The sequence below is a fragment of the Piliocolobus tephrosceles genome, chromosome 8 (genome assembly GCF_002776525.5).
Source record: "Piliocolobus tephrosceles isolate RC106 chromosome 8, ASM277652v3, whole genome shotgun sequence".
NCBI classification, from domain to species: domain Eukaryota; kingdom Metazoa; phylum Chordata; class Mammalia; order Primates; family Cercopithecidae; genus Piliocolobus; species Piliocolobus tephrosceles.
Window position 1 is genome coordinate 11,521,813 of NC_045441.1, and position 16,611 is coordinate 11,538,423.

Below are 16,611 nucleotides of genomic sequence, written 5' to 3' on the forward strand. Positions count from 1 at the left end.
CTTTTTTTTTTTTTTTTTTCTTTTTTTGAGATGGAGTCTGGCTCTGTCACCCAGGCTGGAGTGCAGTGGTGCAATCTCGGCTCACTGCAAGCTCCGTCTCCCGAGTTCAAGTGATTCCCCTGCCTTAGCCTTCCGAGTTGCTGGGATGACAGGCTCGCGCCACCCCACGCGGCTAATTTTTGTATTTTTAGTAGAGACGGGGTTTCACCACGTTGCCCAGGCTGGTCTTGAACTTCTGGCCTCCCGTGATCCTTCTACCTCGGCCTCCCAAAGTGCTGGGATTACAGGCGTGAGCCACCACGCCCAGCCTCACCTGCAGTCTCTGATCCCTCCTTCCTCCCTTCTAGAACCAATCGGAGGACCACCTCTCCAGGTGCCTCTGACTACCCTGGCATCAGCTTACTAAACCACCAGAGGAGAGAGGTGAGGCCTGGGAGGAGAAGGGCCTTGGCTGAGGACATACTGAAAGACAGGGCCTGAATGAGGCGGGCCTTCCTGAACCTGTCCACAGAGGGGCTGCTGGCCCCCATCACTGACCCCCGAAGTGCGAGATACTCAGGGTGGGAATTCCCTGCACAGGCCCTGGAAGGGGCGCTGCCCAGCTCGAAACTATAGCATCGGGCTGGGCAAGGTGGCTCACGCCTGTAATCCTAACACTTTGGGAGGCCGAGACAGGAGGATCGTTTGAGCCCAGCAGTTCCAGACCAGCTTGGGCAACATAGCAAGTCCCTGTCTCTACCAAAAATAAAATAAACCCCATGGCATGCCTGGAGGGTTTCCAGACACTGGGACCAGTTCAATGGAAGGGGTTTTGGGTGAGAGAGGGGCCCGAGGGGGTGTCCCCACTCACAAGCGTGCGGTAGAGACTGCCAAGAAGGCCAAGAACAGGAGGCCGGTCAGAGAAGAGAGGATGGAGGTAATGACGATCATGCTGCCACTTCGCCGCCCTGGCCAGGTGTCGATGGATCCGGGGGTCTTCCCTGCACACACACCAGCTGCTCAGAGAGGTTGCCCCTCGACCCCAGGGCTGGCTGTCACCTCCTCCCTTTCGCCCTCCCCACCCATGCTTGCCTAGCCTCAAGGCCTGGCTTTCTCATATCCCGAGGCACCCCCCTGAGCCCAACCTCCTGTCCCACTTCCTCTGTGCTCTGCCAGCCTGGACCACGGCCTCCGCCCTGCTCCTACCTTCTAGGCTGCTCCCACCCACGTGCTCATCCACCGCCCTGCTCCCTGGAGCCCAGCAGTCAAGGCCTTCAGATGACGAGACTTCCAACCCACACCCCCTGACCTCTGAAGCCGGCTCCCAGGCGGCCCCCGCCCCGGCGGCCGCCAGCTGGAGTTCTCAGCAGACCCCAAGGGGCGAGTGTGAATGTACCCGGGCCGCGGCACTCGAAACTTCCTGGGCCTGGTACATTCACACTCGCCCCTTGGGGTCTGCTGAGAACTCCAGCTGGCTGCCTCCCCAGCCAGCCCCGACCTGACTCTGACCTCTTCCACACCCTCTTCCTCCCTCCCAGCAGGGGCTGACACAGCCTGACTCCCTATAGCAGTGGGGAGGCTGCCTCTGCCCACAATGTGGCTGGAGCCCAAGAGTGGGCAAATGCTTGCTGATGAGCCGAGATGGTGCCGCTGCCAACGGGGCTGGCTCAGTGCCCCACGCCCCCAGCATGAGGATCTGTTGGGGGTTGGGCCTGACTTGGACATGGCCTCCAGGCCCCCAGCCCTGTGGGAGCAGGGGTGCGCCCAGCTCAGCAGAGGGTGACGAGGTGGCACAGAGAGATGGGTGAGTCCACTGGGGGCAAACAGAAGCCAGGGTGCCCCTCCTGCCCAGCGCTACCTTGGTGGAGAGTGATGGGGTCTGACCACTTGGTCTCGGCCCTGGGTGAGCCCCTGGCGTCCATCAGGAGGAACTTCACGCTGGGGACGGGAGGTGGTGGGGGAGGAGGGGAGAGACTCAGAGGCTGGGACCACCCCAGGCAGGGCCAGGTCCCCCAGCAGCTCCTCTGGGCCCCTCCCATGGATGTGGAGTGGGGGTGCCAGTCAAGAGCAGCAGCCGGTGGCCTGGCCCTGCTCTGAGAATCCCCTGAGATGTCTCCAGCCACTTGGCCTGTGCCACCAGCCCCCATCCCCCTGAGCAGTTGCTCTCCAGACACCAGACCTGGGCCGGGGATGGTTTAGGGGCCCCAGTTCCTGAATGCCACGAGTCAAAAGTGCAGGTGAAGGTGGCTTAGCAAGGCACATGGGCAGGGGTCCTAGGCCTCCCAGAGGGGCAGCAGTAGCTGGAGGGCGGGGGGCTCAGTCACCAGCAGCCCAAGGACCGAGGGCACGAGGAGCCCCACAGAGGGGCTCGGTTTGTGTCTTTGCAGGGCTGGGAGCTCTGGAAGGTCTGGGCAGTGGGGAGGGACCTGGCAGGTTGGCACTGAAAAGAGTGGCTGCGGGGGACAGGGCGGGGCGTGGAGCTGGAAGCTGAGCCAGGGTGTGGCGGCGAGGAGGGCAGAGGGTGGACCTGGAGAGTGGGTGAGAGGGCAGAGGGGGGCTGGGTAGAACGAGGTGCTGTTCCAGCTTCTCCACGCCCTGCCTTCCCGGCTCCCTGCTGGGCCTGGTCTTCCTGAGGCCACCCCACCTCCTCCTGTGCCCCGACAGTCCTGACCTAGACACACAGCCTGCTTCCCCATCCCAACTCTACCCTGACCTTGGCAGGCCACTTGACCTCCTGTGCCTCAGTTTCCTCATCTGTAAGAGCGGGCGGGAGCCACCTCTCTTGCTCCCTGCCTCATATCCACAAGACTGGGTCTGAACTCGGCCCCCGAGTTTCCTGCCAGATCTGCCCGTGGGGGGGGCCAGAGGCCCAGACTTTGGGGAAGCTGCCCCCTCCCACCTTGACTAAGATCCCGCCTCCCCGCGGTGCCCACCCGCTCCTCCTGGGCCTTGCCCGGCCCCAGCTGGGGTGAGCACTGTTGCTGACTCTACAGTGGAAGGAGCTCGGGCTTGCAAAGGGGAGGACAGGGGCCAGGGAACCCCTGGGAATATGGTAGACAGAGCATCCTTGGTCCCAGCAACGCCTTCTCCCCAAGCACAGCCCCAGTCCCAGGGCCCCGGTGGTGGGGGTACCACCCACCGATAGGGTCCGGGGCCAGGGAGGGGCGCGTTGCAGAAAGGCTGCTGGTGGCAACCGTGGTCATGGCCCACCCGCAGCACAGGGACGCCTCCACTGCCCACCATGGGGTCGTCACAGGGCAGCCGGTCCAGAGACAGGGGCAGGGTCATGTAGTGGCCATCGGTCAGCAGCTGTGGGGAGGCTGGGATGTCAGCCAGTGTCTCTGGGTTCTGGAAGCTCCTGGAGGCTGCAAGATGAAAGAACAGATGGGGGTAGGACGGGAGAGACCAGCTTTGTGCTTATGAGCGGGGGTTCTGTGTTCGCCCGCCCTCCTGCCCTGACCCCCCATGCCACCTCCTCCCTCAGGACCCCCAGAGACAGTCCAGTCCCACAGTTGACTTTGTTACCCCTGAGGGAGAGCTTCCCTCTGGCCTTCTGTCCTCACCCAGAGCCAGGAGTGGGGAGCAGCGGGCGGTCCCAACCTGCCCAGCCCCAGCCCCATCGAAGTGCACCAGCCCTGCCCCCCACAAGACCACATCCTCCCAGGTCGCAGCCTCGGTTTTCCGTCCAAAGGAAGAATTACCTGGATTCAGAGAAAGGGCTGCAGAGCTGTTGACAAACCCACCACTTAAACAACTCCCAGGATTTGGTGCTCACTATATGTGTATTTTTCAATACACATATCACCCCTTTGGATAAAGCCCCATTCATCCACACCTATCTCCCATAGGCCCCACAAGGGCTCAGTCATTGAAGGCGCTTGCTGGTGAGGGGCTCCTAGGGCCCACCACTCTCCTTGGCCGTCACCGTCACCCAGGCCCCACAGCTGTCCCCGCACCATTGCTGAAGGCCACCACGAGCCAGACGGTGTCGCTGGCGCTGGCATGCTCGTCGAAGACACAGCGCGGCTGCTCCAGGGAGAAGGTGGTGGCTGTGACCTTCCCTTCCAGGTCCCAGGCTGTTATCTGCGGTGTGTAGGGCACCAGCTCTGTGGCCACAGGAGACAAAAGGTGAGCCACGGAGACGGGCTTGGGGGTCCCTGGGGCTGCCTCTCCCAGTCGGAGGGGGCTGGGCGCCCAGGGTCCAATCACTCCAGCAGGGCCCCCAGCCCCTTGGGTCTGGCTGGACGCGTCCATCCAGGACCCCCACTCACCCAGGCTCAGGTTGGGCCGGAGACAGTTCAGTGCCATGAGGAGCATGTGCAGCCCTAGGAGAGGCTGCCCCCGGGGGAGCCCCATGACAGCTGCCAGCATCCAGGAGGCTCAGGGGCTGGTCTGGCTGCCTCGGGCTCTATCCCACCCCCAGCAGCTTGGCCCTGGAGAAGCTGGTTAATCAGGCTGCCCCAGGCGCTGGAAACACCTGCAAATGTACGCGCACCCCACCCCCTTCCTCCCAGTCCAGCCCACAGCAGGGAGGAGCTGGCGGGGGAGGGGTTCTGGAGGGAGGCAGGCCAGTGCCCAGCCCCACTGCCAGGGCCGAGGGAGAGGGACCACTGGACCCCCGGATGCCAGCCAGGCCTTCCCGGAGCCTGGATTGGGGCCCCTCCCAGTCTCTTGGCCCTGAGGCCCTGAGGTCTGGCTTTTGGAAACTTGGGCTCAGGACCACATGCTTGAGATTCCTGCACTGCAGGTGCCAGGAGCCTCCCTCTGGCCGTCTGTCCCCACCCAGAGTCAGGACTGGGGAGTAGCGGGCAACCTCAACCTGCCCAGCCCCAGCCCCATCACAGTGCACTGGCCCTGCCCCTGACGAGGCCACGTCCTCCCAGGTCACATCCTCCCAGGTCACATCCCTGATTCCCCATCCAAAGGAAGAACTTGGATTCAGAGAAAGGGCTGCAGAGCCCTTGACAGCTGACAAACCCGCCACTTACACTACTCCCGGGTTTTGGCACTATGTGTGTGTATTTTTCACATATATAACTCACATACCTTCACAGCTCAGTGGCTTAAATATATATATGTCACCCAGGGAGGGCAGTGGTGAGATCACAGATAACTGGAGCCTCAAACTCCCAGGTTCAAGTAATCCTCCAACCTCAGTCTCCCCAGTAGCTGGAACCACAGGCACGCAACACCATGCCCTGGCTAATTTATTTATTATTTTTTTTAATTATTTATTTTTTAGATGGCGTCTCCTCTGTCGCCCAGGCTGGAGTGCAGTGGTGTGATCTGGGCTCACTGCAACCTCTGCCTCCCAGGTTCAAGCGATTCTCCTGCCTCAGCCTCTTGAGTAGCTGGATTACAGGCACATGCCACCAGGCCCAGCTAACTTTTTTATTTTTCACCATGTTGGCTTGGCTGCTCTCAAACTCCTGATCTCAAGTGATCCACCTGCCTCAACCTCCCAAAGTGCTGGGATTACAGGTGTGTGCCACCGTGTCTGGCACCCCCATTTTTTTTTTTTTTGAGATGGAGTTTTCATTCTTGTTGCCCAGGCTGGCTGGAGTACAAAGGCTCAGTCTTGGCTCACTGCAACCTCCGCCTCCTGGGTTCAAGCGATTCTCCTGCCTCGGCCTCCTGAGCAGCTGTGATTATAGGCATGTGCTGCCACATCTGGCTAATTTTGTATTTTTAGTAGAGATAGGGTTTCTCCACATTGGTCAGGCTGGTCTTGAACTCCCGACAGAGTGTCACCCTGTTGCCCAGGCTGGAGTGCAATAGTGCAATCTTTGCTCACTGCAAGCTCCACCTCCCAGGTTCAAGCAATTCTCCTGCCTCAGTCTCCCAAATAGCTGCGACTACAGGTGCCCGCCACCACGCCCGACTAATTTTTTTGTATTTTTAGTACAGACGGGGTTTTACTGTGTTAGCCAGGATGGTCTTGATCTCCTGACCTCGTGATCTGCCCGCCTCGGCCTCCCAAAGTGCTGGGATTACAGGTATGAACCACCGCGCCTGGCCTGTGTCTGGCTTCTTTTACTTTTACAAGGTTCCTCCTTGACTGTGATTGCTTCATTCCTTTTCACAGTTGAGTAATATTCCATCCTGTAAACGTATCACACTTTGATTCATCAGTGGATGCATAATTTGTTTTTTTCCTCTTTTGGGCTATTGTAAATATGCTACCATGAGCATCTGTGTGCAGGCTTCTGTGGGGACATTTTCAATGCTCTTGAGTACGTACCTAGGAGCGGAACTGCGGTCACACGCTAATGCTCCTTTCAGAGATTCTGTTTGCCAAAGTGGCTGCGTTTTACATTCCCAGTAGCAGTGGATGAGGGTCTCATTTCTTGACATCCTCTCCAACATTGCTTTATTTTTGTTTTGGTATAGCCATCATAATGGGTGTAGTGTGGCATCTCATGGTTTTTATATTTTATTTTTGAGACGGTGTCTTTTTCTTTTTTCTTTTTTTTTTTGAGACGGAGTCTCCCTCTGTCGCCCAGGCTGGAGTGCAGTGGCCGGACCTCAGCTCACTGCAAGCTCCGCCTCCCGGGTTTACGCCATTCTCCTGCCTCAGCCTCCCGAGTGGCTGGGACTACAGGCGCCTGCCACCTCGCCTGGCTAGTTTTTTGTATTTTTTTTTAGTAGAGACGGGGTTTCACCGTGTTAGCCAGGATGGGCTCCATCTCCTGACCTCGTGATCCGCCCGTCTCGGCCTCTCAAAGTGCTGGGATTACAGGCTTGAGCCACTGCACCCGGCCGAGACAATGTCTTTTTCTGTTGCCAGGCTGGAGTACGGTGGTATGATCTTGGCTCACTGCAACCTCCGCCTCTTGGGTTCAAGCAATTCTCCTGCTTCAGCCTCCCGAGTAGCTGGGATTATAGGTGCTATCACCACACCCGGCTAATTTTTTATATTTTTGGTAGAGACAGTTTCATCATGTTGTCCAGGCTGGTCTCGAACTCCTGACCTCAAGTGATCCACCCACCTTGGCCTCCCAAAGTGCTAGGATTACAGGCGTGATTCACTGTGCCCAGCCTGGCCATTTATCTTCTTCAGAGGAACATCTATTCTAGTTCTTTGCCCATTTGTAAATTGGGTTGTCTTTTTGTTGAGGTTTTCTTGTTTTTTGTTTGTTTTTGTTTTTGAGACAGGGTCCAGGCTGGAGTGCAGAGGCATAATCTTGGCTCACTGCAACCTCTGCCTTCTGGGTTCAAGCAATTCTCCTGCCTCAGCCTCCAAGCAGCTGGAAGTATAGGTGCCCACCACCACACCCAGATAATTTTTGTATTTTTAGTAGAGACGGGATTTCACCATGTTGGCCAGGATTGTCTCGAACTCCTGACCTCAGGTGATCCAACCTACCTTGGCCTCACAAAGTGCTGGGACTACAGGCATAAGACATTGCACCCAACCTATTGCTGAGTTCTAGGGGTTCTTTATATGTTCTGGATACTAGACCCTTATCAGGAATGTGATTTGAAAATATTTTCTCCCACCCTCATCCTCAGAATCCTTTCAAGAAGCATCCAAGGTTCAGGCACCCACCCCAACTCCTGCACTCACAGGCAATGTGAGTACAGAGTCTCAAATGTGGAACCAGGCCGGGCACAGTGGCTCATGCCTGTAATCCCAGCACTTTGGGAGACCGAGGCGGGAGGATCACCTGAGGTTAGGAGTTCAAGACCGGTGAAACCCTGTCTCTACTAAAAATACAAAAATTAGTTGGGCGTGGTGGTGGGTGTCTGTAGTCTCAGCTACTCAGGAGGCTGAGGCAGGAGAAGAGCTTGAACCCGGAAGGTGGAGGTTGCAGTGAGCCGCGATCGCGCCACTGCACTCCAGCCTGAGCAACAGAGCGAGGTTCCGTCTCAAGAACAAACATCAAACGTGGAACCAAACTAGTTTGGGGTCCAGCTATGCTGGGGTCTTCTAGGGAGGCCTCAGTACCCTTTTTTTCCTGGACCACGTTACCATTAGGCATAGTGCCATGGGCCCACACTGTTTATAAGAGCCCACATACATTCTTTTTTTTCTGAGACAAAGTCTCGCTCTGTTGCCTAGGCTGGAGTGCAGTGGCACGATCTTGGCTCACTGCAAGCTCTGCCTCCCGGGTTCACGCCATTCTCCCGCCTCAGCCTCCCGAGTAGCTGGGACTACAGGCGCCCGCCACCACGCCCGGCTAATTTTTTGTATCTTTTAGTAGAGATGGGGTTTCACTGTGTTAGCCAGGATAGTCTCAATCTCCTGACCTCGTGATCCACCCGCCTCAGCCTCCCAAAGTGTTGGGATTACAGGCGTGAGCCACTGCGCCTGGCCGAGCCCACATACATTTTTAATTTTTTTTTAAATCAGAAGGGAGAAAAATGAACCTTTAGGTGAGAGAAAATCCTCTAGTATTCATTAATATATTCATCTTTTTACCAACATGTTGTAAAATAGATTTTTTAACAGAGAAAGGGGCTCACCAAGGCCAAAGTGCCTCTGCTTCCCACAGCCAGGAACGAGGTGGCCCTGCCATCCCTCTGGTCCCAGGCCCAAACTACTCCTCCCGGACAGGCAGCACGATCTTGACTGGGGATATCTGATCCAAATTCCAAGAGAGTCAACAATTAGAACTTTGACAATGGTGTCAGATCAACCCTGGCCTGGATTCCACCTACCTAGCCAAGCATTCAATCTCTGTCTTTTTATTATTGTTATTTTACAGATGGGATCTTGCTCTGTTGCCCTGGCTGCAGTGCAGAGGTGCAATCATAGCTCACTGCAGCCTTGAACCCCTGGGCTCAAGCGATCCTCCCACCTCAGCCTTCCGACAGCTGGGACTACAGGCAGGTGCCAGCATGCCCGGCTTATTTATTTTTTTGAGACAGAGTCTCGCTCTGTGGCTCAGGCTGGAGTGCAGTGGCATGATCTTGGCTCACTGCAACCTCCACCTGCTGGGTTCAAGCGATTCTCCTGCCTCAGCCTCCTGAGTAGCTGGGATTACAGGCGCCCGCCACCACGCCTAATTTTTGTATTTTTAGTAGAGACGGTGTTTTGCCATGTTGCCCAGGCTGGTCTCAAATTCCTAACCTCAGGTGATCCACCTGTCTCGGCCTCCCAAACTGCTAGGATTAGAAGCATGAGCCACCACACCTGGCCTGACTTTTTTTCAGAGATGAGGTCTTGCAATTTTGCTCAGGCTGGTCTCAAACTGCTGGACTAAAGTGAGCCTCCTATCTTGACCTCCTGAGCAGCTTAGATAACAGGCATGTGTCACCATCCCTGGTTCAAGTCATTGCACCTTTGAACCTGTGTCCACATCAGTAAAACAGACAGCAGCTCCAATCCTAAGTGGATGGCATTTTGTGAACCACAACCTCAGGGCCACAAAGGTGACAGCTGGTGCTCTGGGGTGACAGCCCCTGGCACAGCAGGGCGATCAGTGTGGGGCATGTGGAGGCAGCACAGTCCAGTATCATGGGCTTCTCCACACCTCGCTGTGGCCTGTTCTTCAGTAATCAAATGGGAGCCGATGAGCCCATGGGACCTCCTCCTGCTCTGATGCAGGAAGTGTGGGGGGGCACGCGTGCACACACACACACAATGTGCACACACACGTACTCATGCACACACCCAGGACCTGCTGACTTTGGCTATAGAGCATTTATTGCAAACAAAATTGAGGTAAAAGAAGCTGACCCAGAACCCACGCCCGTCCAGGCTGGGGAAGTCTCTACTTGCCCCACGCCAGGCCCCGAGCACCACAGGCCCGAAGCAGCCCCCAGAGGACAGACGGGCCCTGCGCACTGAGGTAGCTGCATCTTAAGCCCCCATGAGTACAACTGCCCAGGGCTGCCCAATTCCTGGAGGGGAGGAAGGAGAGGCAGGCAGGGGGAGCCCCGGCTTCAGGTGGGACACACCCCACGCCCCCAACAAACCTCCCAGCCTCTCAGGCTGGGCACTTCCTGCCTGGCCACTCAGCCAGCCATGGGGCAGCGGGGTGGCCACCAGAGGCGGGTGTGCTGGGGCACAAGGTCACTGCTGCTCCAAACAGTCCTCGGTCACCCCCTGGGCGGCCAGCTCAGCCAGCACGTTCTGCAGGTAGTTGGGGTCAGGGTAGCCATGGCCCGTAACGTTACGGTCCATCTCTGTCTTGTGGTGGATCTCGTTCCACACCACAGTGTCCGTCTCACCCGTGGTGCTGGACGTGCCCACTGTAAAGATGAGCCGCCTCTTCCAGGCCACCTTCAGGAGCTCTAGGACCTGCCCGGGGAGGAGGAGGGGGAAGAGGAAGGAGGGAACGGGCAGTGAGAGGGGCTCAGTGAGCAGGCACAGGCTGGCACCATGTTCTTCCCATCCCAGCCCCTCCCAGGTGACCTCATCCACTCCCTGGCACTCACCCCATCTGCGGGGACCCCAAAACTGCCCACTGGACAGTACGTTAGGATCCCACATAAGCCTGGGCTCCAGCCCACCCTGCCTCGGTGCCGGGCACTGCCATCGTTTGGTCCTGATGCCCAGGCACCATGCTCAAGTCCTCCCTGCTTCCAGAGCCGGTGCTGGACGAGCGCCTGCCCATCCACCCTCCCTGGTGGGATCCAGGCCTCCCTGCCCTCTCCTCACCCCCAGCTTCGCCACCTCGAGCCCATTCTCACGGCCAGAGGAGCTTTTCCAAAGCTCTATCAGCAGCTCCACCTCCGTGGCTTCCCTGGGCGCTCAGAACCAGCTCTACCCCTGGGGCTGGCCTGGGGGGTGGCCCTGCCTTCACGCCCTCACCACGGGCTCCCACCTTCCTCGCCAGCTGTCCTGCCTGCCTGCAAGGCTCATCCCCAGCCTTCTCTGCAGTCGCAAAGTCCCTATTCAGGTCTCAGGGCAGACACGACTGCTCTAGCCTTCCTTGGTCACCTGGTCTAACACAGCCCCCAGTCCCTCCTCTGACTCTCAGGAGCTCCTGACCCTACCCAGCAGGGTGCTGGAAGGCGATGGCCTCTCCTCCTCCCTTGAGGCTCTAGTGAGGTCCAGGCTGCCCTCCCTGTACCTACAGCAGGTCCCCAGAAAAGAGCAGCAGACACCCAGCCCGGCCTCAGCCTCTGTCCTCCACTGCAGTAGTAGAGCCCAGTGTGGCGTCTGGCCTCCTGCTGCGTGGTCAGGGCCCTGTTCACCCCCGGGGCGCGTAGTGGCACTTACCTTGCGGCCCTGGGCATTGTCTGGAAGGTAGCACTGGCGGGGAAACCCTCTGGCAGTGAACGGCTTTCCGGGATTGGGGTGCTCAGGGCCCTGCAGGAGGAACAGACACCAGGATAGGGTGCTCCAAGAGCCCGCACAGGGACAGGCCCCCGCACTGCTCCAGCCTCTCCCCGGTTCCGAGATGCCAACTCCGAATGCTTCTAATTTCCCTCTGAGCTGTGGAGAAGTGGAGGGAAACCAGGGGAAAGGCTCACGGTTCCACAAGACAAAAAGACCACTGCATCCACCACGGGTGGACCTTGACTGGTACCCGGTGCCCACTGCCCGCTGCCCCGTTATCTTCCCACCCTGCCCCAGACCCTGCCATCCACCTCTGCCCAAGATGGGAGACTGAAAGGGCCAGGGCTGGTCCGGTTCTCCTCAGGGATGCTGGGGCCTTGTGCCTGGGCTCCTGACACCCACACACCTGGCCCCGCCACTCCCAACCCAAGGTTCCTCAATGCACACCCTGCTGTGGCCCTGCTTCTCCAGCCCCTCCGCAGGGTTCCTCCCACTGAACTGCCTGCCCTTCTGCCCAAAACAAGTCTAGCTAAGATGGCTCCTCCTCCAGGAAGGCTTCCCTGGTTCGGGAAAGAGTGGAGGGCCAGTTCTCTGCTGCCACAGCCCTAAGAGCTTGCCCTAAGCCCTGGCACTGCCTCCCCATTCCTGGCCCTCCATGGCCCTGGCCTTAGGGGACCTGGGGGCCTGAGCCTGGCCACATGGGCATCCTCAGCGTTGATCCAGGGGCAGACTGCTGGGACGTGGGCGGGGTGGGAAGAGGAGTGGCCGGGAGTGGGGGACTCCAGGAAGGCCCCTCACCTGGATGCCATGGGGAATGTTGTAAACTATGAGGATGGTCCCGCAGTCCTCGTGGCCGGGGAGCGACATCTGGAACCGTAATACCTCCATCTTTCCCTGGGGCTGGGTCCCCGTCTTCTCTCCATAGATGGTCTTGCAGGAGGGACACTGCAGACTGCCATCCTGAGAGAGGCAGACGCGACCCACTGAGCTGGCTGTCTGAGAGCAGCCAAGACCGTCACCTCCACCGTCAGATGGTAAAGAGCCCTGGGAACCGGCCGGCCGCCATCCCAGGGAGTTGCTGGCAGCCTCCCGCCTGGAAACTGGATTCCAAGAGCTTCCCTGGAAAGCTTTGTTTTACACCAGCACCTCATTATGCCGTTTTCGTTAAAGGAGCATGCTATCAGGAGACAGGTGGTGAGTGTGAAAACTCGGATCCTGAGCAGAAGTCTCCACGGGTGAAATGCATTTGACGTCTGACAGCCAGCCTTGCAGCGTCTGATCTGCGGAGCTGGGCCCTGGCTGCCCAGGACGGCAGACACTAGGGAAGGCCAAGCCAGGCTCTGACGCGCCACATGACTTGGTTCTCTAAGCCTCCAAACTCTGCCCATCCTGCCTGAAGGCCGCTGCAGGGACAGCAGCTGGGGGTCGGCTTGGGTGTGGCTCTTCACGTGTAGGCTGCCATGGGACCCAGGGTCAGCCCTGCCTCGAGGCCTGGCTCCCACCTCCCAGCGGGGCGACCTGGGCACGGCCCCTGCTCTGAGCCTTTCCCTCATGAGCACTATGCTGACTGCACAGGGACGCTCTAAGGAAGAAGGGCGACAGCGTGTGCAGCGCTTACAAGTGGCCGAGGGGGAGGCGGTGCCCTGAGGCTTGGAGAAGCCCAGAATCTCCTCAGGCCTCATTGGAGGGGTGGAGGGAACCAGTCCCATTGGTCCCCCTTTCTAAAGCATGGGGCAGGTCTAGGTGAGTAGGGCAGGCCTGGGAGAGTCGGCCAGGCCTTTAGAAAGGTCTTCAAGCTGGCCCCATGCCCGGCACCATCTTTTGCAGAGGCCTGTCCCCGCAGCCACCCCCAGAACCCTCACGCCTCTGCAGGTGTGGACAGCTCAGGACTGTGGGGGCAGGCCACCCGCCTCCACCCCGGGCCAGTGGGGGCACCTTGTTGCCATTGCAGTACATGGCCAGCAGGCACAGCAGGTGGAAGGCGTGACTGCACTTGGTGAGGTGGCCCACAGCCAGGGGCCCGATGGCCTTGCTGTCAGTCACATCGCTGTACCCAGATGCTGCGGACAGCTTCTCCATGCAGATGATGCAGTCCTGGAGGAGACCAAACACAGGTCATGCTCACCAACAGTGGGCTGGGCTGACGAGGGCCAGTCTTGGAAAAAGACGCTTTCATGTGCTGAAATGCTGGAAGTGTGGTCAAAGTCAATTCCAAGACCAGGCGCAGTGGCTCAGGCCTGTAATCCCAGCACTCTGGGAGGCCGATCACCTGAGGTCAGGAATGTGAGGCCAGCCTGGCCAACATGGGAAAACTCCATGTCTACTAAGAATACAAAAATTAGCCAGGCGTGGTGGTGGGCGCCTATAATCCCAGCTACTCGGGAGGCTGAGGCAAGAAAATTGCTTGAACTCAGGAGGCAGAGGTTGCAGAGCTGAGATTGTGTCACTGCACTCCAGCCTGGGCGACAGAGTGAGACTCCATCTCAGGGGAAACACAAATCGTCCATTCCACAGGCTGGAAACACAGGTGAGTCACCGGGACCTGTGCCCTTAAAGAGCTTAACAGCAGCACAGGCCCGACATGACAGCGGGAGCCACCAAATGGGGAGGACGGACAGGGCAGGATCCTAGGGGAGGCCCTCGGGGTGGGGTCGTGCAAGGGAGACAGAAATTGCCAGATGGACAAGCACAGAGCGGGCACCTGGGAAGAGGGAGGAGGACGTTCTGAACGAGGAGCCGGCACATGGGCACTAAAGCTGGCAGGGGGGAGCAGGAGATGAGACAGGATCAGGGAGAGGCGGGCCCTCGGGGTTCTGGCTGCCACACTCAGGGGCTGGGGCTGTGTGTAAGTTGGGGATCCTGCTGGGGGTTCCAGGCAGGGAGTGCTCCCACTATCTGAGCTACGTGCTGGCTGTGCAGACGGCAGCTTGGAAAGGAGAAGCCTGGGGTGAAACGGCCCAGTCATACCAGATGGGCACCAGGGCGGAGACAGAACCAAGCACTGGGCAGGAGGGAATGTGGCAAGGGCCTGCTGAAGGGGTGGGACGCATGAGGAGGACTTTGAGGCTCCTGTCCAAAGCTTTACTTACCAGATTTTTTTCATGGACTCAACTGACTGGAGAGAGACACAAGTGAAGAGTCCCTGGGTACTGGGGCTCCTGGCCTTTCACCCGTCCCCAAGTATCTGAAGATCTCTGGGTACTGGTACTCCTGGCCATTCACCCGCCCCCCAGTATCTGAAGAGGGCCTGGGTACTGGTACTCCTAGCCACTCACCCTACCCCCCCAACAGTATCTCCACGGTTCCCCACTAAAATCGGGGGAAAGGGATGCCGCAGCCCCCAAAACGTGGCTCAGCAGAGGTTCAGGTTCTATGGAAGAGCAACAGGAGTCTGACTGGTCCCGTTCATTACAGGAGGCCAGGAGGACAGGGCTGCAGTGAGCTGTGATCACACCACTGCACTGAGCCTGGGCGACAGCACATGCCCGTCTTTAAGAATAAAAAAATTATAGGAACCTTGACCAGCTCTCTCAACAGCTGGAGGGGCAGGACAGCCACCGGGACGAGGCCACCTCACTTCTACACCAGCATCCACACAGCAGAGAGTGGGGCAGGCTGGCCCATCCCTTGTCTCCGGGATTCCTGCTCCCAGGACGGCCATCAGGCTATAGAGAGGCCAGGGCCGGGAGAGGAGGGACTTTGCTCAGGACCACAGCTCCTTAAGTGCAAAGCTCAGACCATAACGATATGGGTCTCAGGAGGCTGGGAGATGAAACCAAAGGGGCTGGAGCAAGGTCCTGGCACCCAGAGGCACCTGGGAAGCACCCTTCAAGCGAGAAGGGGCGGATGTTCTTTCCATCTGGAGTTGTTCGCAAACAGAAACAAAGGCAGCCCGGCTCCCAAGACACAAACCTCATCTGGGGGCACTTGCAGCTCTTCCGTGTAGTTTTTTATGACCTGCTCTGGCTGTGGCTCTGGCTTCGGGGTCCCTCCTAGAAGAGAGAAGTACATAAGCAGCATCCTGAGGAACACAGGCTGGAGAGGAGGCCAGAGGGCGACGAAGGCAAAGGAAAGGTCCAAGCTGCCAGGAGGAAATGCGAGAGGGTCCCAGACAGGGAGGCCAGTGTGCAGGACGGGAGAGCTCAGCACCAGGTACAGAGCCCCGCGCTCCGCCGGGCAAAGCCTTACCCAGTCCCACCGTCCAGGGACCTGGCTCAGCCCCAGGAGCCCTGGAGGATGCAGAAGAGCAGAAATAGCAGCACAGTCTCCTGGGAGCCGCAACCCCACGCACATTCAGTGAGGAAACCAACACAGGCGCTTCTGAGGCTGCGCCAAAGAGTCAGACAGCAGCTTCGGCACAAATACTCCAGGGGGCGTTGCGGCAGCACAATTTGATTCAACTTGCATTACCCTGGCATGAACATCGCGGGGAGAAGGGAGTCTGGGGCCCAGCATGTACAGGCAGCCGCACACACGCCGACTGCTACACCGATACTGTCCCGGGAAATGCCTGCCACTGACGGGGAGGGTCTGTCACGTGCGGATTAGCTCCTAAGTCCAGCCACTCTGGGGAGGGGCCGAGTTGTGGCAGGAGCCCACCCTGGCGGCCTCGCTCGCCGTCTGTGCACACGTGCACGAAGCTGGAGGGAGAAGGGCTGCATCTCCATAAACACCAAACCCCGCATCCAGTAAAGTCCCTCCTACAGACAAGAAGCTCCCCGAGCTGGTGAAGATCGGCGCGGCCCGGGGGGTTCTCTAGGTAGCGGGGGTAGCAGAACCACAGAGGCCAGCAGCCAAGCCCATGCGGCGGTGAAAGAGGAACCGGGAGCCCAGTGCCGCCCGTGGAGGCGCTCCTGACAGGGGCTCCACCCCAAGGTCATGGTGGGGCTGCTGGTGGTTCCAGACTCCAGGACCAGAAGGGGCTCTGGTTTGAACCCAAGCTCATGGCCATCATCAGGGGCTGCAGAGAATTGTAAGCCTGAGGGCTCACAGCTGCACCTGCTGAACTCCCCCTACACCAAAAAGGGCCAGGGAGGGGGCAGTTTGGCAGGGAGCTGCCCTGGTGGGGTGGAGGCTGGAGTCAGCACGGTTTGTTTGATTCTGGTTCTCTTGCTGTGACCGAATCATGTCACCTCTGAGCCTCGGTTCCCTGATCTCAAATGGGAAAGACGAATATGTAACCAAGCTGGAATTGCTGTGATGGCATTTGCTGCTGTGACCTGGAGGGAAGCTGCCCGCAAGACCACACCCACCAATGCCCGTCCACACGCCCCACACCTCCACTCACACCCCCCACTCCTACAGACCCCACACCTACACACACCCCAATCCACACCCACACTCCCCACACATACACCCAACTCCACCCACACCCCCCACACCCCCACATAACCCACACCTCC

General features: G+C 58.6%; 2 protein-coding genes across 4 annotated transcripts in view; both read right to left on the minus strand.

Moving 5' to 3' along the window:
- UPK3B (uroplakin 3B) overlaps positions 1-4,436 on the minus strand; it is a 6,117-nt gene extending 1,681 nt beyond the window's left edge. The window contains exons 1-5 of the mRNA XM_023218728.3: positions 4,251-4,436; positions 3,936-4,085; positions 3,119-3,344; positions 1,838-1,917; positions 851-980 (exon numbers count right to left, since the gene is read on the minus strand). Of these exons, the coding sequence (XP_023074496.1) occupies positions 851-980; positions 1,838-1,917; positions 3,119-3,344; positions 3,936-4,085; positions 4,251-4,350 (686 nt within the window). The 5' untranslated portion in view covers positions 4,351-4,436. The remainder of the gene's footprint in view (positions 1-850; positions 981-1,837; positions 1,918-3,118; positions 3,345-3,935; positions 4,086-4,250) is intronic.
- Positions 4,437-9,609: 5,173 nt separating this feature from the next.
- The window catches only part of DTX2 (deltex E3 ubiquitin ligase 2), a 50,416-nt gene continuing 43,414 nt past the window's right edge, over positions 9,610-16,611 (minus strand). For all 3 annotated transcript variants that reach the window (XM_026456628.1, XM_023218723.2, XM_026456627.1), the window contains 5 exons: positions 15,122-15,201; positions 13,145-13,303; positions 12,008-12,169; positions 11,150-11,239; positions 9,610-10,225 (listed from right to left, as the gene is read on the minus strand). In XM_026456628.1, the coding sequence (XP_026312413.1) occupies positions 9,998-10,225; positions 11,150-11,239; positions 12,008-12,169; positions 13,145-13,303; positions 15,122-15,201 (719 nt within the window). In that variant the 3' untranslated portion in view covers positions 9,610-9,997. The remainder of the gene's footprint in view (positions 10,226-11,149; positions 11,240-12,007; positions 12,170-13,144; positions 13,304-15,121; positions 15,202-16,611) is intronic.